General features: G+C 39.7%; 2 protein-coding genes across 2 annotated transcripts in view; one reads left to right on the forward strand and one right to left on the reverse strand.

Annotated features, from left to right (window-relative positions):
• Positions 1-25,518, forward strand: part of Defb109b (defensin beta 109B) — a 101,775-nt gene that overhangs the window by 31,902 nt on the left and 44,355 nt on the right. The window lies entirely within an intron of this gene.
• On the reverse strand, positions 3,601-5,850 carry Defb134 (defensin beta 134). Its single transcript, XM_010625036.1, has 2 exons — positions 5,793-5,850; positions 3,601-3,743 (listed from the first exon to the last, which is right to left on the reverse strand). The coding sequence occupies exons 1-2, from the start codon at positions 5,848-5,850 to the stop codon at positions 3,601-3,603; spliced, it is 201 nt and encodes a 66-aa protein (XP_010623338.1).

The following is a 25,518-nucleotide window of genomic DNA, read 5'->3' on the forward strand; positions in this document are numbered from 1 at the left end:
AGGCAGGAGGCAGGGGCGGCGGCTGCAGAGGCACTGGCACTTACATGGGGCTGATTTTGTGCCAGGCGTGTTCTGTATACAGATTCTTCACACAACACCCACAGCAACCACTAGTGGTGGGATAGAGTTCAGGCACAAGCCAGGTAGCTGCAGTTTCTGTGTAATTACTTGTTATTCTGTCCCAGTTCTCTTAAAGTACAGCTGGAGAGGCAGGGGCGGCGGCTGCAGAGGCACTGGCACTTACATGGGGCTGATTTTGTGCCAGGCGTGTTCTGTATACAGATTCTTCACACAACACCCACAGCAACCACTAGTGGTGGGATAGAGTTCAGGCACAAGCCAGGTAGCTGCAGTTTCTGTGTAATTACTTGTTATTCTGTCCCAGTTCTCTTAAAGTACAGCTGGAGGCTGAGCGGCAAGGCTGGGAGCTCGTCCATTTCTGGTCTGCTGTGAAAGCCTGCCGGCAGGGCTTTAGGACATATGCTGCCAGTTAACCCTACGCCTCAACCTCCCAATTAACAGTGAAACAATTAACCATCTTCCTCAGTTTCTGCATGTGTAAGAGTAGGGGCAATAAATATACTCAAATTATAAGGCTGTTGTATGGGTTAAATAAATTAAAGTGTGTACAGTGCTTAGAACAATGCCTGACACATAGTAAGCATTTGGTAGTTTATTGTTGAATATTTTAAAAACCTCTGTGACTTTATTCACTAAAAGACTATTCATTTTGGTGGTCTGTCTTTCTATCTGTCTGTCTGTCTATCCATCCATCCATCCATCCATCCATCCATCCATCCATCCATCCATCCATCCATCCATCCATCCATCCATCCATCCATCTATCCATCCATCCATCCATCCATCCATCCATCCATCCATCCATCTATCTATCTATCTATGTATCTATCTCTCTATACCAGGGATTAAACTTGAGTCATTGTGCTTGTGAGGCAGGTAGTGGAACCACTGAGCTAAATCCCTGGCCCTGCTGGTATTTCTTGAGTGAAAGATGAAGTGGAATTCTCTTGTGGGTAAGTTTGGATATATGGTGTGTACAAACTTGTATGCCAAGTTCTTGCCCTGGGTGGGGTGTGGTAAGAGTAGCTGATCTTAACCAAGCATCCAGTTTCTGGTAGAGAACAGGGAGGAAAGTTGTTCCGGATGACTGTGCTTCACTGTGCAGAAGCTGGAATCAGTCACTTACTGCACCACTGAGACAAAGCATCCAGCACCTGCAGCTCGAAGGAGGAGAGGATTATTTTGCCTCACGGTTTCATGGGTTCATGTCAGGGTCCGCTGTTTCACAGCTGAAGTGATGGTCTCGTGGGAGGTTGTGCGTGGGTCATCGATGGTTGAAGGGATTAAAGTAGGTCTTAGGGATCCCAGGGTTAGTTCCCATGAGAGCACACTGTTCCGAAAGTGAGCTTGGCTCCTAAGTCCTCTCTTCATTTCCCATGGCAATGCTGTCACCGTGACGCTCTGCCCTGAGGCCTCACCAGAGGCCAGCGGATGGGTTCAGCAGTCTTTGCCTTCCAGCTTCCCAAAGTGTGGACTAAACTTTCTTTTTTAATCCACTAAGTTCATTGGCACTTTTAAGGTATATAATATGATGGCACTCATCCCTGGGAGTTTGTACCTTTATATGACAGATCTTGGTTCTTATTTTTTCCCCATTCCCCTGTCCTCACTTCACCCCCTCCACCCCTTTCTGTTTACAAAGACTTAGTTTCTGTGTTTTCCTTTTCTCATACTTATTCCTTTCCCCTACCCCTTCCTCTTTCCCTTCCCTATAAGGCTACCCAGCTTTAGGCATTTTATTGTATCTGCTTCTTTACTTTTCTTTTTTTTGGTACTGGGGATTGAACTCTGGTCCTTGAGCTTGAGAGGCAGGCTGCGGAACCGCTGATCTAAATCCCCAGCCAGCATTTTACTGTAATAATGAAAAACAGGCTCATAGAAGCTGCCTGGGGCATCATGAGCTCTCAGTACCCCCTCTCTCAGAGTGTGACCATCTTCCTGGGCCCTGTGTGGATGATTTTTTGTCCTGTGTACTCAGTAACTTTGGTTACCATTCTGGGCCACCTCTGATCCCATTCCCTTTAATCTGCCCCTCATCATCCCACAAGAGAGTTAGGCCTCCTAAAGGAGAACACGCTGTATGGGATTCCTCCCTAACACACCAACATCAAGATTTGCTGAAAGGTTGGACATGGTCAAGGCTCACAAGCTCATCACTGCCCCTTACTCTTTCTTATTCACTGTTTTCCTTTTATCTCTTCCCAGGGCAGTGAGCGTTTGGGTAGGAGTATGGCCCCTGTCGGTTTGGGAACTTAAGCAGTACTACCTCAGCTTTTAGCTGCTTGCGTCTGCAGCCCCATCATCTCAGAATCACAAGGACTGAGCCTGGAGGCTAAAGACAATTGTTCCACAATCATAGTCCACCCTGTGCTGCCAGCCTGCTGTTCATCTTGAGCAGCACATACAGAGCTAGCACAAGTGCGCATCTGTATGTAGGATGGATTGCATGGAATAGTCAGGCAGGAATATCGCAGGCTTGCAGAGGCCAAAATGGTTACAGTCCCATGAAAGAGATTGCTAGATTTTCTTGTTCCACCTTTATGAGATTGGCTGGTGAGGAAAACAAGTCCAAATGCACTTAGGCACTTTGTTACTTACACATACAACAGAGCAAGATCAACAGTGTTAGGTCCTAGGTTTACAGGATGGCACTCAAGTAAGGAGGCGGATGACAGGCAGCAGAGGTGGTGGCCAATTTGTTGCTAAGGAGTTAGCATTAAACTACAACCAAGCTCTCTTACAGCTTGCAACAGGATCTAAACGGCTGGGGCACAAATTCTCATGTTGGACTGGAGCTGGGGCGGTAGGGGGGAATCATCTCATGACAGTGCACCATGAGTGACCTCTCTCCTGTTTCAAGAAGAGTTTCGGGGCTGGGTTTCGTGGCACATGCCTATAATCCCAGAACTCAGGAGGCTGAGTCAGAAGTACTGCCATGAGTTTGAGGACAGCCTGGGCTACATAGTGAGTTCAAGTCTTTCCCGAACTACATAGTGAGACCCTGTCTTAAAAAAAAAGAACCAAAAGAAAGAAAAAAGGAAATTCAGAGCCAGATTCATTGAGACTTGAATCAGCCTGCAGTTAAGCCTTGCTTATGAGGTCTGTGTAAGACATGCAGAGATTGTCAGAGCGCCCAGGGGGGATCTGTCTCTCTGCAGGTGGTAGGGTAGGACCCTATGTACAAAGAGACTCTGAAGAGGCCTCTTTAAGTAAAAAAGGCATCCCTTCTGTGCTTGTGGAGAGAATTAGGCACTGAAGAAAGTACTGATACCTCTTTGAAGTGAGAAAAAAATATTCAAAGTTGCCCTTCTCAGAAGCCAAACTCTAGTTTAAGAGGGCTTTTGCTTACCACCCCCCCAGTCCAAGATCATAAGATTTGGGGGATTTGGAAGAAAAATATGAACAGCCAGTAGCTGTGCGCACATCGCAGCATCCTAGTTTAGTCTAAATTTCCTAGCTTTGTAAAAGATGGGAAGGCCAATGATCTTCAAGTCAATGGACGCTCACTGCTTTCTCATGTCAGGGCCCAGGGCTTCCTGTGACACAGCACTCCAGATGGAACAGACAATAGGCGACTAGCATCTCACTTCCATAGCACTCCAGTCTGCAGGTACCATGTTCATAGCATTTCTTGTGCATTTCTGAGGTTAATGGATTCAAACCTATAAGAAGAGTGAATGGAAAGATAATTTAGTACAGGGTAATTGTTGAATGACTTCAGTCCTTCAAGCTCTGTCCCACTAGATTCCAAGAAGACTTGGTCATAACAATTGATTTGGTAATTAAAAAATATTAACTAGTATTGTGGACTGAATTGCGTTGACCTAGTACCCGTATGTTGGAAGCTGAACCCCCAGTGTGACTGTGTTTGGAGATAGGACCATTAGAAGGTAGTTTAAGTTAAATGAGACCATAAGGGCAGGGCCTAATCCAGTGAGGTGGGTAGCCTCATCCTACGGTTGGATCGATGGACTTACTGGTGGATGCACAGAGAGAAGATGGCTATTTCCAAGTCAGGGAGAGCAAGCACCCCCATCATTAACAGTATCAGCTAGCTTGACTGTGAACTTCCCAGTTTCCAGAACTTCCATTTTTTTTGGGGGGGGTACTGGGCATTCAACTCTGGTCCTTGTGCTTGCAAGGTAGGCAGTGGAACCACTGAGATAAATCCCTGGTCCCCAAATTTGTTTAAAAACTATGCAGTCTTTGGTATTTTGCGATGGCATCTCAAGCTTAGATGACTAGTAACCGGGGGTTCTCCTGGATTGCTTAGTTAATGTAATCCAAATAGTCAAGTTAGCTATGCACCCAGGTACTCATTCATTCTTTTACTAACTGTTCATTCACTCATTATTATTTGTTCTCAAACTAGTTTTCATAGATCCGTGAATTAAGGACTGTCAAGGTACGTATTTGAAAATGAAACACATCTTAGCCTCACTGAATTTTCAGTCTACACTAAAAGAAAAGAAACAGAGACTGTCTCTGGGAGGATGAGATATGACAGGAGCCCTGAGGTGTTTATGATATGGAATGACGGTCTGGTGAGTTTGAAGGAGGGTGAAAGATTTTTGAAGTCTTATTCAAGCTCAAAGCAGTTAAGGTAGGTTTACAATTTTGTGGGCCTGCTACTCTTTAGAGACTCAAATGCGAAGGTTTTTCCTTTTCATATAGAAGAAGGCATTAAGAAGAAAATAATTATAACATTTGCCCATCTGTAAAGACTTTGAGCAACCTGTACCTTATCCAAGTCAGAAGGGATTGGGGTTACCTCGTTGGCAAGACAGAAGCCCAAGAGGGTATTCTGTAACACTTTTTGGGGGACAAAGCATGTTGATTATATAATGAGACAAGAAATTCTGTGGCAGTAAGTTCTGAGAGTGTATGAGGCACAGAAGGGAATACTAGAGCTGTTGATTGGAATCCACGAATCCACTGTCTTAAACCGGAGTGGAGTTGGTGCTGTCAATGGCTTAAAGAAAGCTATATCGAGGGCCAGGGATTTAGTTCAGTGGTGCTGCTGCCTGCCTTGCAAGTGCAAGGTCCTGAGTTCAATCCCTGGTACAAATAATAATAATAATAATAATCAAGCCTGGATCAGATCCTATTGGTGTGAGCCATGTGATCTGAAAATCCATTTCACCTGCCTAGAGAATACTTCAGGGAGACTAGAAAATCAGCTGGGGCCTTGACATCACAAGGATTTTGACTGACTCAGTAAAATCCAGTGAAGAAAATATTCAAGATGAGATTTCTTTTTTTTAATTTTTATTTTTTTATCTTATTGAGTTTATTGGTACTTTTAAAGTATACAATACAGTTACATGTATCATTGGGATCTTGTACCTTTACATGACAAGTATTGGTTCAAGATGAGATCTCTAAACCAGAAAAGGATATGGGCAAGGCCAGTCATGCTGCCCCTCATGTGCCCTTAGTGGTCACCTCATCTGATCACACATTCCTTCTATCGCCAAGAGCCCCTTGATTCTCTTGAAATGAGCAGGTCCAAAACCCTTTCCTCATGTGCCTAAGGGATCCCTAAATAGCAGAGCTACTGTCAACAATTTCACTATGTTAGAAAGTTGGGCAAATTGACTTTTCATGCTTTGCTGGTTTTGACCAATATACATGGACGTTCATAATGTGCACAGTGGGATTGCTTTTGTAGGTGAAGCCTCCTCTTCCCCCTTAGGAATATTCCGTCTTACCTGCCAGCACTGGATCCCAAATGAAGAGAAAGGCAGACACCAGGAGGAAAGGCTTCATGGAGGGGCTGGGGCTTCTTTGGAGGAGGCCTGCGGCAGTGCCTGACACTGGCCTTCAGAGAGCAGAGAAGGGGAGGCCGAGCATCGCTTCCTGCGCAAGCCTTGCCCATCTGGGGCGCCCTGGGAGGATGTGCTTCGCTGAACACCTAGAGGCAGCAGAGTTGCAGGGCTCTTCTTCGGACAGAACTGACTGTCCTTTCTCGTCCCACAGCTTTTCCTATCCATAGCAGGTAGGACTGACCCCCAACCTGGGTTTCGTGAAAGTGAGAAAGGAGGCCCGAGAGATATATGATTTCTCAGACTCAAGTGAATGAGATTTATTCCCCTCTCCGAGATAACGTGTGTTTCTTGAGAAAGTTTTGTCTGTATTTTGTTTTGCATGCTGATAAACCAGATACTATTTTTCTTATGTTTTATTTTTATTAGTTATTGTTTAATTGTATAAATTTATAGGGTATGTGATAATTTGATAACTGTGTATAATGCAATGATCAAATCAGGGTCAGTTTAAGGAGATAAACCTAATAATACTTTTGTAATTAGATACCCTGCTCTTTGTAACTTGTATGCTGTACATATCACTATAAATTATTCATAGTGTTTTGAAATGCAGAACAACAGTTCATTAAGATCATTTAAAAATAATTGTCACCATTTAAAATATCCCCAGTGAAGCATTAGTGATATATGATAAACTCCAGACATTAAAATGTACAGCTTGATAGGTGTACCTTGTACATAGGTGTACCTTTGTGAAACCACCGTCACAAGACGATGTGCATTTGTTTCACCAAACATTCTTTATGTCTTCTGTTTTCCTCCTGATACTCTTCCTCCACTCTGCTTTTCTTCTCTTTTATTAGTACATGTTTGCAGTACTCGATTATTTTCATCATGAAGCACTGCTGTATGTATGTAACATATCTCAATTCTTCTTTACTTTCACCCACTACTCCTGCCTTCTCTCCCTGCTCCTCCCAACTCTTGGTCTCCATACCATTTGGAAAAGCTCTATTTTCATTATTTTTTCCTTCACTTCTTTTTTTGGTACCAGGGATTGAACTCGGGTCCTTCCGCTTGGGAGGCAGGCAGCGGAACCATTGAGCTAAATCCCCGTCCCCACTTCACTTCTTTATTTTTACATCTCCTTGCTTTCCCTTGCCCTCCAACTTTTGTTCTCCCATCTGTCTATCTCCATCTAAAGATTTCCCTACTTACTGTTTATCTATCTTCTATCTGTTCTCTCACTCTCTTTCTCAAGTAATGAACATTATATACCCATAATGAATTAGCTGAGAAAGAAATCAGTACACAATTCTATTTACAACACCTTACAAATAACCTATGAATCAACCTAAGGGGGTGAAAGACCTCTAAAATGAAAATGACAGAACACTGAAGAAAAAATTGAAGAAAGCATTAAAAAATGGAAAGACCTTACATGCTCATGGAATGGCAGCACAGATATTGTTAAAATGGCCATATTGCCAAAAGCAATCTACAAATTCAATGAAATCCCCATCAAAATTCCAATGATAGTCTTCACAGAACTAGAAAAACAACCCAAAATTAATATAGAAGCAAAAAAGAGCCAGAATAACCAAAGCAATTTTAAGCAAAAAGAGCAAGTCTGGAAGCATCATTATACCCAACTTCAAATTATACTACAAATCCATAGAAACAAAAACAGTATGGTACAGGTACAAAAATAGACACACAAACATAAGACAAACCAGTGAAACTATAGGCATCTGACAAAGGGCCACAACAGATATATTGGAGAAAAGACAATATCTCTAACAAATGGTGCTGGGAAAACTGGATATACATATGTAGAATAATGAAACTAGATTTTTATCTCTCACCTTATACAAGAATCAGTTCAAAATGGAGTAAGGACCTACGTATAAGATCTGAAACTTTGAAATCGCTAGAAGAAAACATAGGGGAAACACTTCAAGTTATAGGCTTGGCAATGACTTCCTGAATAGGACTCCATCCAGTAGCAGAGGAAATAAAGTAAGAATCAGCAAATGAAACTACATCAAATTAAAGACTTTCTGCACAGAAATGGAAATAGTCAACAGAGTGAAGTAATAGCATATGAAATGAATGAAAATCCTTGGCAGACACTCTTCTGACAGAGGATTACTATCCAGAATTTGCAAAGGACTCAAAAAATTACCACCAAAGAAATTAATAGCTAAATCAATAAGTGCTCAGATGAACTGAGCAGACACCTAAGAAATGTCAGCGGCCAAGAATTTGAAAAAGTGTTCAACATCTTTAGCCACTAGAGTAATGCAAATCAAAACATTAAGATTCTGTTTCATCACAATCAGAATGGCTATTACCAAGAATACATAAAAAATAAATGCTGGTGAGGATGTGGAGAAAAAGGAACCCTTCTACACTATTGCTGGGTATGTACATTAGTACATAGCCAATATGGAAATAAGAACAGAGGTTTCTCAAAAAACCAAAAGTAGAACTGCCTTATGACCCGGTTAAATCACCCCTCTGTACATACCTTAAGGAATTAGTCAGCATAGTATAGAGATACCTTCATTCACACATTTATGGCACACAATTCACAATAGCCTAGATATGGAAATAGCCTAGGTGCTCATCAGTGGATGAGTGGCTAAACATGTGGGACATATATATGATCTAGTATTATTCATAAATACAAATAAAATTTTTCATTTGCAGAAGAATGGATGATAATGGAGATTATCATGTAAAGCAAAATAATCTGTTCATTGGAGAAAGTGGGGAGGAAGAATGCAAGGAGAAGTAAAGAGAATTAAGATGTGAATGTACACTTACCAACTCCCCACAATGAATGTAACCATTATATACTGCAAACATGAAAGAAAGGCAAGTGTGTATTTTTCTTTGAAATCTAAAAGAAAAGATGGCATGAAAGCATAAGGGAGACTATTATTAGACAAGAGAACAGGAGTCAAAGCAGGGAGAGGTTAATGAGGCATGGATATGATCAAAATATGTGATGTGCATATGCGAATATAACACATTAAATATAACATTGAATACAAGCATGCTTATATATCTAATTTGGTAAAAATTTCTTGGATTTACTGAGTTTATCACATGAGTTTTCTCAAATCTCTTAGTGAAGTGCAATGTGTGCCACCTTTTCCCTCCCTATACCCATCACCATGTAGATCTCTTCATGAGTAATGACTTGATGACATTCACCAATAAGCACACATGACCCAGGGCTTTTTTTTTTGTTATTTGAGTTCTATTCCTCTAGGTATGGAGGTACAGGAAGTGCCAAGGGATAGTTGCTCCTCAAAAGTATCCCAAATAGGGCTGAGGATGCAGCTCACTGCTGGAGCACTGGCACGCCCCATTTGGGATACTCCTGAGTAGGTTTTACATTATCTTACAAAATTTTGCAGAGTTGATTCTAAGTCACCCACAACAACAACCAACTCAATACACCCATTTCAAGGGCCCTTCATTCTCTACCTTGAGCTCTTCCTTGTTTCCCTACTGATGCTCTCTAGGATCACATCTGAACAAACTCTTTGCACTTAACAATTTGCCTAAAAGTTTGCTTCTAAGGCAACCCTAACTGTAAAAAATATCAAGCTACACTAATTGACCTTAGAACATTAAAAGAATTTTACAACCCTGGAATTTACCCACCTTGGTAATTTCTATATGTGCTGCAATGATGATGATGATGATGATGATGATGATTATTGGGTACAGGGATTGCACTCAGGACCTTGTGCTTGCCAGACAGATGTGCTGCCACTGAGTAGCACTCCCAGCCCAGTTTGCCATTTTTTCAAAATGAAAAATTTGTATGTGAATTTATGAGTGAAATGGGACTGAAACTTCCTTGCCGTACTCTGATTCAGGTTTTGGTGTGAAGTTGATATTAGCTTTATGGAATGAGTACAAACATCTTTCCTCCTATTTCTCTAAAGCACCATTGGTGCATTCTTAAGATCTACTTTTACCAGGAATGGGTTTTACATAGCCATGTTCTTTCAGAAAATATAAGGTACTATTACTGGTTTCTGGCTTCCACTGCTATTGTATTTAACTATGGTTCCTTTGGAGGATTCTGATTTCATTTAAAAAATACTATTGCTTGTTTTAATATTTCTCCTTGCATTTGTTTTTTTAGCAGTTTAATTATTTGTATGTCAAATTATTTTTCCTTATTTGGGAAGTTTTTTGCTATTACTTCTGTGAACATATTTTTTATGGCATCTGCACTGTCTCTAGCTTTTTCATTGACCTTGAGCAATCTTATGTTGTTCTTCTTTACATCGTCTTGCAGCTGTTGGGTCGATTTTTAATGGTTCCTTGCTATTTTTAAGATATTTTTCTTTTCATGGTCAATAACCACCATCTTGTCTTCTAGATCTGATATTCTGTCCTCACCTTCATTCAATTAGTTATATTGCCTATACTTTCAATAGAATTTTAAATCTCCTGAATATCTATTTGAATCTGTTTCATTCATGGTTTCTATCATTTTCCTAATCTCCTCTATTTTTAAAATCTGTGTCTACTCTAGATTTATTGAGCATGTCCTTTATTTTTACTGGAGAGATTATTTTCCCTATAGCCTCTCCATCTGTTTTTTAAATTCTGCTGCTATCATTTCAGAAAGTTTAGATTGATGGCTTCTGACTTCTTCTATCTTGTTATCCCCTGAGTGGCCTGGAGGTCTGGGATTGCATTTTGCTTCTGTGTCTCATCATTTTTAAATTTTATTTTGTTTTCTGTGTTGATACCTGTGAATTTCTTTTTTTCTTTTTTTGGTGCTGGGGGTTGAACTCAGGACCTTGCACTTGAGAGGCAGGTGCAGTGCCACTGAGCTAAATCACTGGCCCTGTAATTTCTTGTGGTGGATAGCTTTATCACTATTATCAAGGCTTCCTAGGAAATGTCTGTTCCACAGAGATGTCTTCTAGGTGTAGGTGGCTCTTGGTCTTTGTGTCTTTCCCAAGATTTTACCTTCCAAATTTATTAAGGATGAGAAGTTGCTATTTGGCTCAGCACACAGTCTTTTGGTACTGGACTATGGTGATGGTTGTGACCTCAGAATATCATAGAGTTGTCATGTAAGGAAGAACAACTGATTACAACAGATAAGACATCCTGGTTGAAGTAGTATGATTAGCAATAACAATAGCATCAAGCACAGTCTAGAAACTGGCAAACTATGGTGACTTAATTTGTTACCTTTAACCATATGAACAAGCCCTACATGTATATAGCAAAATCCAACATAAACCCAGGAACTTGTATGCAACAAGTTTCCCCATCAAGTGATTTTACTCTGTTTGGGGAACTTAATAGAGACGAAGGACAAAACAGAGATAAATAAAGAGAAATGTAGTAGAAGCAAGGCTAGAGGGCAAAGGATGATCAAGCAAGCTTTGGGAACTGGAGAAGAGGGCAGAAGAGAAAGAATAAAGGAGAAAACAAAAGAATATTGAAGTGAACGAGACAAATAAGAGACAATGTCCACCCCATGAAAATATTATAAAATCAAGAGAGATAGTTAAGGAAAGAGAAAGAAGACAAGTAGAATAATACAAAAAATAAAAGTTAAAACCTACACCTAAAAAAGTTTAAAAAAAACCTCTCAACCAGACAGAGAAAGGAAAATGAATCAAACAACCAAAGAAGAAGAAAAATAATAAAATTCTTCTGGTGTACACAGTTCTGTGGTACTGTCCAAGTCAGAGCCCCCAAAATGTGCTGTGTAAGCCCACCAAATCTGCAATAGTATTTGTGCTGGGTAAGGGGCTGATCTTGGCCTCTGGATGTGAGGGTGGGGCTGATCTTCAGCCAGCACCTTTCAAGATGTCACTTGGGTGGCCTACCCAGATCTTCTTAGTTTGAATGTCTCTATGCTGCTCTCCTAGTTGCTGTGGCATCCTTAAATGGGGACAACATGAGGTTACTCCCAGTCTCGTATACAATTTGCTCCTCCTGGTCCTTTCACAGCTTCCTCTGCTCCAACTCCTCTGGGATGTCTCTATCCTGTCATGCTGCTTATTGCAGGGTGGGATGGGGGGAGGGTTTTGTCGTAGTCCTGGCTGTTTTGTTCTTGTTCAGTCTCCTCTCCAGCATGTTGAGTGTCAACCTTCCAAGGCTGTTTAAATCCCGTGCATCTGTGAGGTTCTGCTGTTTCACTTACTATCACTGCTTCCACTGCACTGTGGTCTCTAACCTTGTTGTCACGAGGAGTGAGGAGTTCCAATTAGTTGCTAGAGTGCCCAACAACCACAACAAAAGACATTGGTGGCCCATCAGGGAGGGAGCAGTTTCCCAGGCACTCACCCCTCAGTGTGCCAGTGAAATTTGTTGCCAGGCTGCAGAATCCTTTGTGTGGAAGAAGGCAATAGAGGCAAGAGGACTTGGATCCCAAATCTACTCTGCTAGCCACAGTTTTTCAGTCCTTCAGTTTGTTTGAGACTTCCTCATATGGCAATTCTTGCTTCATGCGCAGATGGCAGTGCCACCCACAGCCCTTGCCACTGTGTAAAGTTTTATGTCTGTTTTGTTTGATTTACAAGTCTCCTATTTCAGATTGATTTTGGCATTGGGATGGATGCCCCTTCCCTTTTTTCTAATCACCCATGTTTTCAGTTGATTTTCTCTGAGTAGCTTCAATGTGGCTCCTCCTCTATTCAGCCATGTTGAATCAGTTCAGCAGTTTAATTATTGTTGTCTAGGTGTGACTTTCTTTTGTAACTTTTCTTGGGACTTATTTAGCAGAATTCTGTTCTTTTCATCAATATATCTATCTTCGTGACAGTATACTATTTTGATTACTGCAGCTTTGTAATACATTTTGAATTAGGAGATGTGATGCCTACAGTTTTTAATCTTTTTGCATAAGATTGCTATCCTAGTCACTTTCTGGTCACTGGACAAAATACCCAATGCCTGAAGCTCAAAGGAGCAGAGGTTTATTTTGGTTCCCAGTTTTTAGATGATTCATTCCATAGTTTTCAGACTCCAAGGCTAGAGTTTAGATTGATTATTCAATATAAATGTACCTATTTGTTAATTATTTAGTTAACACTAATGTGTACATTTAGCTCTTACTATACATAAGGTAATTTCCGTCTAGATTAGAACAAGCCATGAAAGTTTCAACCAACTTTGCCCAGACCAGTGATTAGAACTTTCTGTGAAGCAGAATATTCAGTAGCATGTACCTCTCCACCCCTGTCTTCTAATCCCTCAGTTTACATATTTTCACTTCCCCAAATTTCCTCTAACCATCTTTCAATCAAACAGGATCTTCGAGATATTGTCCTTAACTTCAGCCTTCCAACCCATTGAGTAGCATTCTTGGTATAGTACAATCTACCCTTGTTAATTTATTTTCAAATTATTGGCTAATACTGTATTCTGTTTCAATTTAATTTTCATAACCATGGAGTGAAAAGTTTCTGTCTTATGTGGATAAGCGATGGACAACAAGATAAGGACTCCAAGGATGGAAAGAAGGCAAAGCCCTCAGAAATGGTGACCTCCATCCATGTTCTATTGCTGGTTCTTGGCTGCAGCTGTCCTTAAGAGCCATTGGACCTGGACAGTGTTGGTTGCCACCCAGGTTCTGGAAAATTCTGGATCATTTAATAATCTTTATCAACAAATAAATCTCTCACTACATGAATATGATGTTTATAGAATTGTTGCAAGCTTGTGTCTCCATTCCAAAAGGATATATGGCAGTCAGCAGATGAAGCTTATTCAATTGCCAAAAAATTAGGTTCAAAAGATGTTGTGACCTTCAATAACAAGAACATTTCAGTGTTTTAATGAAACTTGGTTTCAGAAGACAGTGTGCAAAGGATGTGACTGTCATGTACTTAAGGTATGCTTGTTAAATGCTGACAAGATGTGGGCAAAGATGTAGAATTTACAGTGCTACAGGAGAAAGAACAGCCATGTTAAAGGCAGGAGTGATATTCTATTAAAAAATCTATACTGTCTTATGAGTTATGGAGAAACTGCAAAAGTTAAAGTAATATTCATAGAGTAAAAGTTTTCACTTCATTTCCTGATAACAGAAAGTGAAGCAACGGTTATAACTGGATGTCAGTTCATTAATATTTTTAAAATGGATATTAGCATACTTGAAATATAAAATTGTATTTAACAGCACACAGTCCAGTGAGATAAAATTTTGTTTGATTATCCAAGTAACTGAGATAAACTTTTATATGTAAAGTTTTAGTGAACACAAATTGTTTACATATTACTGTTATATGTAACAACATGTTACATAGAAGAAACTCAAAAATATTATTAATATTTAACTCAGAAATAAATTTATAGACTGAAAGCTAAAGGATGGAAAATAATACTTCAAACAACAGGAACCAGGAAAAAAGTAGGGTTAGTTATTCTATTTGCAGACAAATAAAACTTCAAGACATGACTGATCAAAAGAGATGAAGAAGTTACTATATACTTGTTAAGGGAACACTCGAAGAGGAAGACATAACAATCATAAATATATATGCACCAAATACCAGCACACCTAACTATATAAAACAAAAATCAAAATAAATAATCACTAAACAGCTATACTGGGGTTCCACAATGCTCCACTGTCACCAATAGATCAACTAGACAAAGAATCTGAAAAGAAATACCAGAAATTAACCAAATTTGTGAACAAATGAATTTTGCAGATGTCTACAGTGTTCCACCCCATAACATCACAATGCACATTCTTCTCAGCTATGTGTAAGATGTTCTCCAAAATAGACCACATACTAGCTCATAGAACATGCTTAAGTGAAGGCAAAGGAATTGAAATTATCCCATTTGTATCATTAGACCATAATGCAATGAAATTGGAAATCAATGGCAAAAGAAACCACAAAAGCTATAGAAACACATGGAAATTAAATAACACACTCCTGAATAATCAATGGGTGACAGGTGAAATTAAAGAAGAAATCAGTTTCTAAAACTAAATGATAACACCAACACAACATACTGGTACTCATAGGATGCAGTGAAAGCAGTCTGAAGAGGGAAATTTGTACTGTTGGAATTTATCAGGAAAATAGAGTGAGCTCAAATAAAAAACCTAATGTTGAACCTCAAAGTAGAAAAATAACAAGCCAAATCCAAAGATTATATCAGGGAGGATTATAAAGAACAGACCAGAAAAATAATTCAATTGAGATGAAGAAAACAATACGAAGAATGAATCAAAGAGCCGGTTCTACAAAAGGTTAAATATAACTGATAAAACCTTAGCTAACTTTATCAAAAAAGGAAAGAAAAGACTCAAATCCATAAGCCAGGTGTTGTGGCACATGCCTGTAATCCCAGTATTCTAGAGGCTGAGGCAGGAGGAGCCCTGTGAGTTCGAGGCCAGCCTGGGCTACACAGTGAGCTCAGAGCTTCTGACCTACAAACAAACCCTGTCTCAAACAACAATACCACCACAGCAACAGACTCAAATCCATACAATTAGGAACGAAAAGGGTGAAGTAACAATGGATCCTGCAGAAATTCGAAGACCATCAATACCCACTTTGAGAATCTTTAGTCTAACTAGATGGAACACATAGAAGCAATGGACAGATTCCTACATATAAATGAATTACCAAATCTGAATCAAGAAGACAAAACATCCTAAATAACTCAATATCAGTCAATGAAATTGAAGTTGTAATTAAAAACTTAACAACAGAGAAAAATCTAGGTCCTGAGGGATTCACTGCTAAACTCTCTAAGAAATTTAGAGATCGAATGCTGTTATTCCTCAACTCTTTAACGAAATGGAAAGAGAAGCAATATTCCCAGAGTCATTCTTGGAAGCAAGTATTACCCTGATCATCAAATCAGAGAAGGATACAACCAAAAAAGAGAAAGTTGCAGGCCAATCTCCTTAATAAACATAGAAACAAAAATCCTCATTAGGATACTGGCAAACAGAATGCAGAAAATCATCAAGAAGATTATACATCATAACCAAGTAGGATTCATCCCAGGGATGCAGGGATGGTTCAACACACAGGAAGCAATAAATGTAACACACCATATTAACAGAGCCAAAGACAAAAATCACACGATCATCTCAATAGATGCAGAAAAAGCATTTGACAAAGTCCCACACCCATTCATGATAAAACCCAATGGAAAATTGGAATACATGGTCTCCCCCACCCTCTGTCTACCAGGGATTTAACTTGGGATCCTGCACTTGCAAAGCAGGTAGCAGTACCACTGAGCTAAATCCCTGGCCCTGAGGGTCTTTATTTCAATCTGATAAAAAGTCAACCAATAGTCAACATCATACTAAATGGTCAAAAATTGAAAGCTTTCACTCTAAAGTCAGGAGCAAGACAAGAGTGTCCACTATCACCACTCATATTCAATATAATTCTGGAAACATTAGCTGGAGCAATTAGATAAGAAAAAAAATGATAAGAAAGGAAAAAGTTAAATAATTATTATTGTGAAATAGGAAGAAAATGTTCAAATGAGAAGGGGAACTAGGGAGGGTGTAAGGGGAAAGGAAGCAAGGGAAAAAATGAGAAAAGATGGTAAGACAGAAACAAAGCTTTTATGAATACGGAGGGAAAGTGGGGTTGAAGGAAGGGTGAGGGAATGGAAAAACAATCAAGATACATCATGTAGAGGTACAAATTCCCTATGAAGTGTATGATCATTATATATTTAAAATGTACCAATAAACTTTATTAATTAAAAAACAAAGAAGAGAGAACCTTAGAGAACTTATATAGCAGTTAAAAAGGTGAGTGGAAAAAAGTGGCAATGCCACATAAGCATATTTCTGACAATTGGCCCATCTTTGACGCTAAGGAAATGAACTTTGTGGAATAGCAGAGCGCTGTAGTTTTGATGGCCTAGGCCTAGAGAATGTTTCAAGAAGGCACAAGTGAGCATCCAACTGTAGAAACTGAAGAAAGTGCACTCTACTCCTGAATTTATGTGATCTTCATAACTTTCTAGATGGTCTCATTCCAGGTCAAGCAGCATTTTCATTCTGGGAAGGAAGCTCTATTCCTACCACAGTCTCTTCTGTGTGCTTCTTCTGCTTTCAAGTTCGAAGGAATGGAACGTGAAGTTACTTACTGAAGCAGGTCGTCCCTGAGTATTGAGACTATGGATGTGACATCATGCACTGAACCAGGGGAGAGGTATGCAGGGAGGCTATGATGCCGCTGTTGGGGTTCCTTGAAGAGCAGTCAGACTTCATCAGTCTCAGTCAAGGAGGGCCAATGAGAGAATGAAAGCTCTGGGGAGGACTTCCTCTGAGCCTCGGGTCAGCTTCTTCCTTTTTCTTGTTGCTGGGACAGCAGTTCCAGGACAGAGTCCTCACCAGTACTACTGAAAGGACAGTCAGAGGCATGGTTAGTATCGCACACTGTTCCATTCCCTGAACCAAATTACTGTGGGATGTTTAACACCTTTGATCATGAATCCAGATTTGGTGATTTTTTTCATGTATCTATGAGTGCATGGCCTCTTATTCACAAGGAAAAATAGGGAAGCGCAGTCTCCACTGCAAAAGAATCTGGTTTGTGAGAACGAGTAATTGCGGTCCTTTGTGTGACACAATGGGCAGAATTTTGAGCGGCTCTTACATTTTCTGTAAGCATTTGTTTCCCATCCTGATAGGGCTACAGCTAGAAGGCGTGCTTGGAGTGTTGCCCAGGGGGCCCAAGAACATTGTGTGAACGATAGGCTGGCAATCAGAAACATCAAAGGAAAAATGAGAAGGCTCATTGCATTCTTGAGGTGGGCAGGTGGACAGCAGGTGAATGTTAAAAGGAACTCATCACCAGGTCAGCAGGGCCTCAGTGAAGAAACATGAGATGATTTGACAGCTCTTTTCCTTAAAAGAACCTAGAGGAGAAAACCAGATAGCTACCAAGCTATGAAGTACAAGTTACGGAATAAATGAGTTAACTTATCATTAGAGTGAATTTGATCTAGGAGCTATTGTGTTTTATTAAATATAGTTTGGAGGAAGGCATTAGTCACTCAATTTATCATCACATATTTATTGCTTTTTAAAATTTCTTCTCAGCAGTGTGAGCATTTATTGCATTAATGATTTTTATCTTGTTTCTCCTTTTTAAATTGTTTCTTCACTTACAGTCCACAAATATCCTAAATCCTCATATATTGTAAACAAAAGACAAAAATATTCTTTTAAAAATTTATTTATTGGCACATTTAAGGTATACAATATAATGACATTCATCGTTGGGAATTTGCGCCTTTACATAATCCATCTTGGTTCTTATTTTTTCCTCATTCCCCTGCCCTCCCTTCAACTCCTCCACTCCTCCCTATCTATGAAGGCTTTGTTTCCATTTTTCCCTTTTCTTGTATTAATTCCATTCCCTTCTTTCTTCCTCCCCACTTACCCCTCTGCTTTGAACCTTTTCTTCCTATTTCACATCATCTATTAATACCTTTTAGTCTTTATTTACACTTTGTTTCTCACACTAAACTATTTGGTATTTACACATATGTGTCCTATTTGTTTCACGAGTATCACATCAATGTGCATCCATTTAGCTATAAATGTCTCTAGTTTGTCATTTTTATGGCTGAGTAGTATTCCATTTTATAAAAAACAAACACATTTTCTTTATCTAGTCTCCCGTTGATGGGCAAGGGAGCTGCTTCCAAGTTTTAGCTATCATGAATTGTGCTGCTATGAACATGGGTGCACATATATCACTGTGGTATGATTCTTTTAATTCTTTGGGAAAGATACCCAGCAGGGGGATAGCTGAGTCAAAAGGGACCTCCAATCCCAGTTCTTTGAGGTATCTCCGTACTGATTTCCACAGTGGTTGCACCGGTCTACACTCCCATGAGCAGTGGAGCAGGGTTCCTCTTTCCCCACAACCCTGCCAGCATTTGTAATTGGTTGATTGCATGTCACAGCCACTCTTTCTGGGGTGAGGCAGAATCTCAGTGTTGTTTTCATTTTCATCTCTTGAATGACCAGTGATGGTGAGCATTTTTTCATATGTTTATTTGCTATTTCTACTTCTTCCTACCCAGGAGCAAGGGATGTTTTTCCATTTTCTGACATCCTCTGTCTCTTTTTTTCAGAGTGCTATAGTTTTCAGAGTAGAGGTGTTTGATTTCTTTTGTTAGGTTGATTCCTAGGTGTTTCAATTTGTTGGATGCTATTGTGAATGGAATTGTTTGCCACAGTTCTCTCTCAGTGAGTCTGTTTTTCATGTACAGGAGAGCTATTATTTTTATGTGTTGACTTTGTATCCAGCTACTTTGCTGAATTTGGTTATTAAGTCTAGAAGTCTTTTGGTGGAGCTCTTGGGGTCTTATGTATAGAGTATCATGTCATCTGCCAATAATGACAATTTGACTTTTTCATTTCTTATCTTTATTTCTTTTATTTCTTTCTCATCTAATTGCTGTGGCTAATGTTTCCAAAACTATATTGAACAGGAATGGTGATAGTGGACATCCTTGTCTTGTTCCTGATTTTAGTGTGAAAGTTTTCCATTTTTGACCTAAACGTATGATGTTGGCTGTTGGTTTTTCATAAATAGCCTCTATGAAGTTGAGATAAAGATCATCTATTCCAATTTCCTGCAAGGTTTTCATTATGAATGGGTATTGAATTTTGTCGAATGCTTTTTCTGCATCTGTAGAGATGATCATATCGTTTTCGTCCTTGGCTCTATTAATATACTGTATGGCATTTATTGATTTGCATATGTTGACCCATCCCTGTATTCCTGGGATGAATCCCACTTGGTCAGGATGTATGATTTTCTTGATGATCTTCTGTGTTCTATTTGCTGGTATCTTATTAAGGATTTTTGCATCTATGTTTATTAGTGAGATTGGCCTACAGTTCTCTTTTTTGGTTGGGTCTTTCTCTGCTTTGAAGATCAAGGTGATGCTCACTTCCAGGAATGAATTCGGGAGTATTGATTCCTTTTCAATGTCATTGAAGAGTTTAAACAGTAGTGGCAATAGTTCCTCTCTAAATGTCTTATAGAATTCAGCAGTGAAGCCATCAGTATGCAGGCTTTTCTTAGTTGGTAAGTTTTTAATTACATTTTCAATTTCATTCATTGATATTGTGTCATTTAGAAATTTTAGGTCATCTTTGTTCAACTTTGGTAATTCATATGTATCTAGGAATCTGTCCATTTCCCCCCCTGTATTTTCCATCTTACTGGCATATAGGTTCTCAAAGTAGGTATTGATGATCCTCTGGATTTCTGCTTGGTCTGTTGTAATTTCACCCCTTTCCTTCCTAATTGCACGGATTTGGGGCTTTTCTTTCCTTTTTTTGATAAGGTTGGCTAAGGGTTTCTCAATTTTGTTTTTTCTTTTGAATAACCAACTCTTGGCTTCATTGATTTTTTGCATTGTTCTTTTAGTCTCAGTTGCACTGATTTCTGTTCTGATCTTTATAATTTCCTCCGTTGTATGAGCTTTTGGTTTGTCCTGCTCTTTTTTTCTAGAAGCTTGAGGTTCACTCTCGGGTTGTTTAATAGCTTGCTCTGTTTTCCTAATGTGAGTATTCACTGCTATGAATTTCCCTTGTAAGACTGCTTTCATAATTAGATTCCAATATATAACATTTCATTGTCAGTTAATTGTAGGAACTCTCTGATTTCTTCTTTAATTTCCTCTGTGACCCATTGGTTATTCAGAAGTGTGTTGTTCAGTTTACATGTGTTTATGAAATTCTTGAAGTTTCTTTTGCTATTGATCTCCAATTTCATTGCACTATGGCCTGATAATATACAGGAGATAACTTCAATTCCTTTGCACTTACTTAAACATGTTCTTTTAGCGAGTATGTGGTCTTTTCTGGAGAACAACTCATGTGCAGCTGAAAAGATTGTGTATTCTGATTTTGTGGGGTGGAACACTCTGTAAACATTTCTTAAATTCATTTTTGAAGAGTCAGATTGAGGTCTACTATTTCATTGTTTATTTTTTGTCTGGTTGATCTATCTATTTTTGACAGTGGGGTCATGCAAGGGAGAACAATTGATTAAAACAGGTGTGACATCTTGGTTAAAGTAGCACATTAGCAACAATAGCATCAAGCACAGCCTAGAAATGGACAGACTGCCACATCTATAAATTTGGTACCTTTAACCATAGAAACAAGATCTACAGTTTTGTAACAAAATCCAACATCAACCAGGAACTTGTTTGTATGCAGTGAATTTTCCTTTAGTAGAGTGATTTTACCTTGCATGTGTGTAGTGAGGAATTTAAAAGGGAAAGGGGACAAAGCAAAGGGATAAATGAAGAGAAATATAGTAGAAGCAAGATCGAAGGGTAAAGGATGAAGATCCAAGGTTTGAGATTAGGGCAGGAGAGTAAGGATGAAGGAGGAAGCAAAGGATTAGGAAGTGAATCAGAAAGACTAGAGAGTATGTTCAGTTGCATGAAACTATATAAATATATAAAGTCAAGAAAGACAGTTGATGAGTTGGGGATTTAGCTCAGTGGTACCACTGCCTGCCTTGCAAGCTCAAGGTCCCGAGTTCGATCCCTGGTACCAAAACAAAAAACAACAACCACCAAAAAAAAGAAAAGAAAAAAACGCATTTCCATTTAAAATTCCTCTGGTACCCACAGTCCTGTGGCAGCTCACTGTGCTGGGTGACCGCGCCAAGTCTGTGGCAGGTCAGGGCTGGGTGTGGGGGCTGGGACCAGCTTTCAGCCAGCAGCTCTCTCCAAGTTCCTCACGACTAACCCGTGTCCTTACTCTGTTTGTCTCTGCACTGCTCTCCCAGTTGCTGGGAGGGATAGCCCCAGGGTGCTGCCAGTCCTTGCACAGCCTTCACGGGCACGTGTCTCTCCTCATCGTGGGGCGGGGGGAGTGCTGTTGGTGACTGTGTGTGACTGACTTCGCACTCATTGTCCCGCTGCTGCCCAAAGCTGCTTAAATCCTGCTGCCTGCATCCCTCTCTCATGTCCCTCTCACGAGGCGAGAGGGGTCCTGCTGTTCCCACTCAGTGCCCTCACCGCCCATGCTGAGAACCAAGACCTGTCATGTAAAGGTACAAGATCCCAGTAATGAAAGTAACTGTACTGTATACCTAAATGTACCAATAAACTAAAAAAACAAAACAAACAAACAAACAAAAAAAACAACAAAAACAAAAACAAAGAAAGAAAGAACCTTGTTGCTAGAGCTTCCAGTTGGCGCCTCAGTGGCCAATCCTGGAGGTAGCCGCTTCCTGGCTGCTCACCCTGTGCGCGCCAGCAATATCTGCTGCCAGGCTGCAGCGGCCTCTGTGGAGGAAGGCAGAAGAGGCGAAGGGTCTTATACCTCAAATCTGTTCTGTGGGGCTCGAGTTTGCCACACTATTGCATCTGTTAGTTCTTGGGACCTTCCCAGCGTGGCGGTTCCTTCTCTGTGCACAGGTGGCAGACCTGCCAGCAGCCCTGAGGGCTGGTTTGCACTTTATAAAGTCCTATGCCTACATTTTGTTTGATCTACACGTTTCTCATTTCAGATTGATTTTGGCATCAGGGTGTATTTCCCTTTCTTCCAATGACCTGTGTTGAATTTCTCTGAGTAGCTCCAAGGTGGCTCCTCCTCTATTCACCCATGTTTGTGAAAGTATTTTTTGATACTTATTATGTAATTCAGATAGAATATTTGGTTCATACCATCTATTAAAACTCACATCTCTTTTCCCATTAAGTTTATTGGTACATTTAAAGTAAACACTATAGTTACATTTATCATTGGGATCTTGTAGCTTTACATGACAGGTCTTGGTTCTTATTTTTCCCCACACCCCTGCCCTCCGTTCACCCCCTTCACCCTTTGCTATTTACTGCCTTTGTTTCCATTTTTTCATTTCCTTTACTTTCTTTCCCCTCCCCTCCCCACTTCCCTTTAGTCTTTTCTTCCTATTTCACACTATCAATTATACCATTTGAACCTTATTTGCACTTTTAGTTTTTCACACCAGAGAAACTATTTGATATTTACTCATGTGTTCTATTTATTTCACTTAAGAGTACGGCCTCAATGTGCATCCATTTAGCTATAAATGTCTCTAGTTTCTCATTCTTTATAAAACTCACATTTTGATTCCATCTTGCTCCAGAAAGAATGGCTACCATTAAGAACTTAAAAACAAAAAAGCTGGTGAAATTGCGGAGAAAATAAACTCTACCCTGTTGGCAGAAAGGTAACCTAGGAAATCACTATGGAGATCAGCATGGAGGTTCCTCAAAACTCTAAAAGTAGAAATTATGTTTGATACAGCTATACCCCTTCTAAGTATCTTCCCCAAAGAGTAAAAGAGCCTATCGGAGTGGTACACTCACTCTCATGTTTATAGCGGTACAATTCATAATAGCCAAATCTTGGAAGCAGCCTATATTTCTACCATCGCATGAATACACAAAGAAAATGTGGTACTCACAGTGGAATACTACTGTGCTACGAAGAAGCACCAATCTGAGTCATTTGTAGAAAAATGGATGCGCCATGAGAACATAATGCTAAGTAAAATGAGTTAGACACAGGAGGTTAAATACTGCATGACTTCTCGTCTATGAAAAGCTAGAACTATAAATAGTTTAATGAGCAAGATACTGTAAGAGATGATAGGAAATGAGGAGTTAATCTTTGTGGAGGTAAAGAAGGGGCTCGGGGTGGGGAGAGATGGAAGGGAGGGAAAGAGAGGAGTAATTATTAAGAATTGGTGCAATATGTATGTGTACCAGTTCCCCAAGATGAATGAAATTATTACAAATCACACACTAATAGGAAACCCATCTCCCTTATTTTTGCCCTCCCATTGAAGAGAGCTTCACGAATTTAGCTTCTTGTGTAAAATGAAATAAAACAAAAACAACCCCTCAGACAATATATTAAAATCTTTCTCTCATTTCATAATTTCAATCCTTCCACAAGTTCAGGACTACATTTAGAATGTGGCTTAAAGGAAAACTGTCTTTACTGTCTTTGTGATAGCGCCATTACCCAACTCACCAGCCTTCCCAGAAATAGCCCTCTAACTTTTCTTTTTGCTTTGACAGTGGGGTTGTATAGTTTATTTTGCGCTCACCCACCAAAAATAGTCTAAGAATGTAAAGTAAGTCACATTATTTCCTTTTAAAAAGCGGAATTAAGCTTTCTGAAATCCCACACATCCTTTTTCATGGCCTGTGCTGTCTGCCCTGATGTGGTTCCTGAGCATTTCTCTTTGCTTCCTACTGTCTCCTCTTTTCACTCTGCTTCACTTATTCCAGTCTCCTTGTTTTTCCTTAATCAGGTAAAATTCATCTCTATCTCCTCTTCTTTTTTGCTATCAACATTGCAAAACTCATTTTTCACCAGGGTGTTTCTATGAACCTTTTTTTCATTTCATTTTTTCTGTTCTGGTGTCAACATCTTCACTTCCATCATCACTGAGCAGATTCTGAAATAAAACTGGTTTCCTAGAGACCATGTATTCTAAGGCAAGATGTTAATATTGGAAATCCACAATAACAAGCTATATTTCCCAACCGATACCTATAGAAGTTAAAACTTTGCACAATCTCACATAGTACATGGGCTGAGGAAACATATAAATTATATGTGCTAAAAGCATTGAAAGCCCCAATAAATCAAATCCTGTGGTATAGAATCAAGGCAGCTTTCAAAAGGGCATTTATGGTCTCCCAAACATTTACTAGAAATCATGAAAGCAAATTAGTTTAGTGCACAACGGAAAATTCAAAAGAAAGCTCAAAATAAAAAGATGTAAGGAAACTAACACAAAATAGAGTTGAGCAGCAAATAAAGGCATTCTCATATGCAAATAAAAGAGGAAACATTTAATTTTCATGGGCAGGCATGGCGGCGCATACCTGTAATCCCAGCACTCAGGAGGCTCAGGCAGAAGGATCGCTGTGAGTTTGAGACCAGCCTGGACTATGTCGTGAGTTCCAGGTCAGTCTCAACTACATAGTGAGACCCTGTCTCAAAAAAAAATTTTTTTTCATTTGTATTTGCAGTTAGGCTTATTTTGTAGCCTTGCACATAGTCCCTCCTAGGAGTGTTCCACGTGCTTATGAATGGTTATCAGAATATTGTGAACAGTGCTTGATGGTGGCCAGAGGTCAGAAACCCAGAATGCTGATGAGAATGCAGACAGTAAAGTCGAGGCTCAGGAGGGTTCAGTTAAGAGCAAGGACTCCTTTGGCAGTAAGAATTCTCTATTCCTGAGTGTTATGCTCTGGCAGAAAAATTGTCTGCATTTGCCCATGTCTGAGATTTTGCAGAAGATTAAGATTAAGGGTGGTAGATTAATTAATCTGGCTGAGGAAATTTCAAATTAGCTCAGTATTGAGGAGGTGGCATGGTTATTGCTGGCTACTCTTAGCCAAATCTACAGTGAGAAGCAGAAATATAGAGCAGACCTGTGTAGTTTGAAAAGTTTGCAGATTGATCAGAAAGGAAGTGTTTGCAAAGTTAGGGGAAAGGGGAGCATGGTTCCAGAAAAGATTGGCATTAAAAAGAAACCAAGTACTTTGCATCAGGACAATAGGAAATATGACATGAGAACGTCTCAGAAATCAGCAAGACCCCACCCATAGAAGACTCAAAGGTGCAAAACTGTAAATCTTC

This window comes from Fukomys damarensis, unplaced genomic scaffold (assembly GCF_012274545.1).
Source record: "Fukomys damarensis isolate Sample0158 unplaced genomic scaffold, DMR_v1.0_HiC HiC_scaffold_18, whole genome shotgun sequence".
Taxonomy (NCBI): domain Eukaryota; kingdom Metazoa; phylum Chordata; class Mammalia; order Rodentia; family Bathyergidae; genus Fukomys; species Fukomys damarensis.

Coding starts and splice junctions, on each gene's coding strand:
- Defb134 (XM_010625036.1), bottom strand. CDS start 5,850: ATGAAGCCTTTCCTCCTGGTGTCTGCCTTTCTCTTCATTTGGGATCCA. Junction 3,744..5,792: donor TTGGGATCCAGTGCTGGCAG/GTAAGACGGAAT, acceptor CTCTTCTTATAG/GTTTGAATCCATTAACCTCA.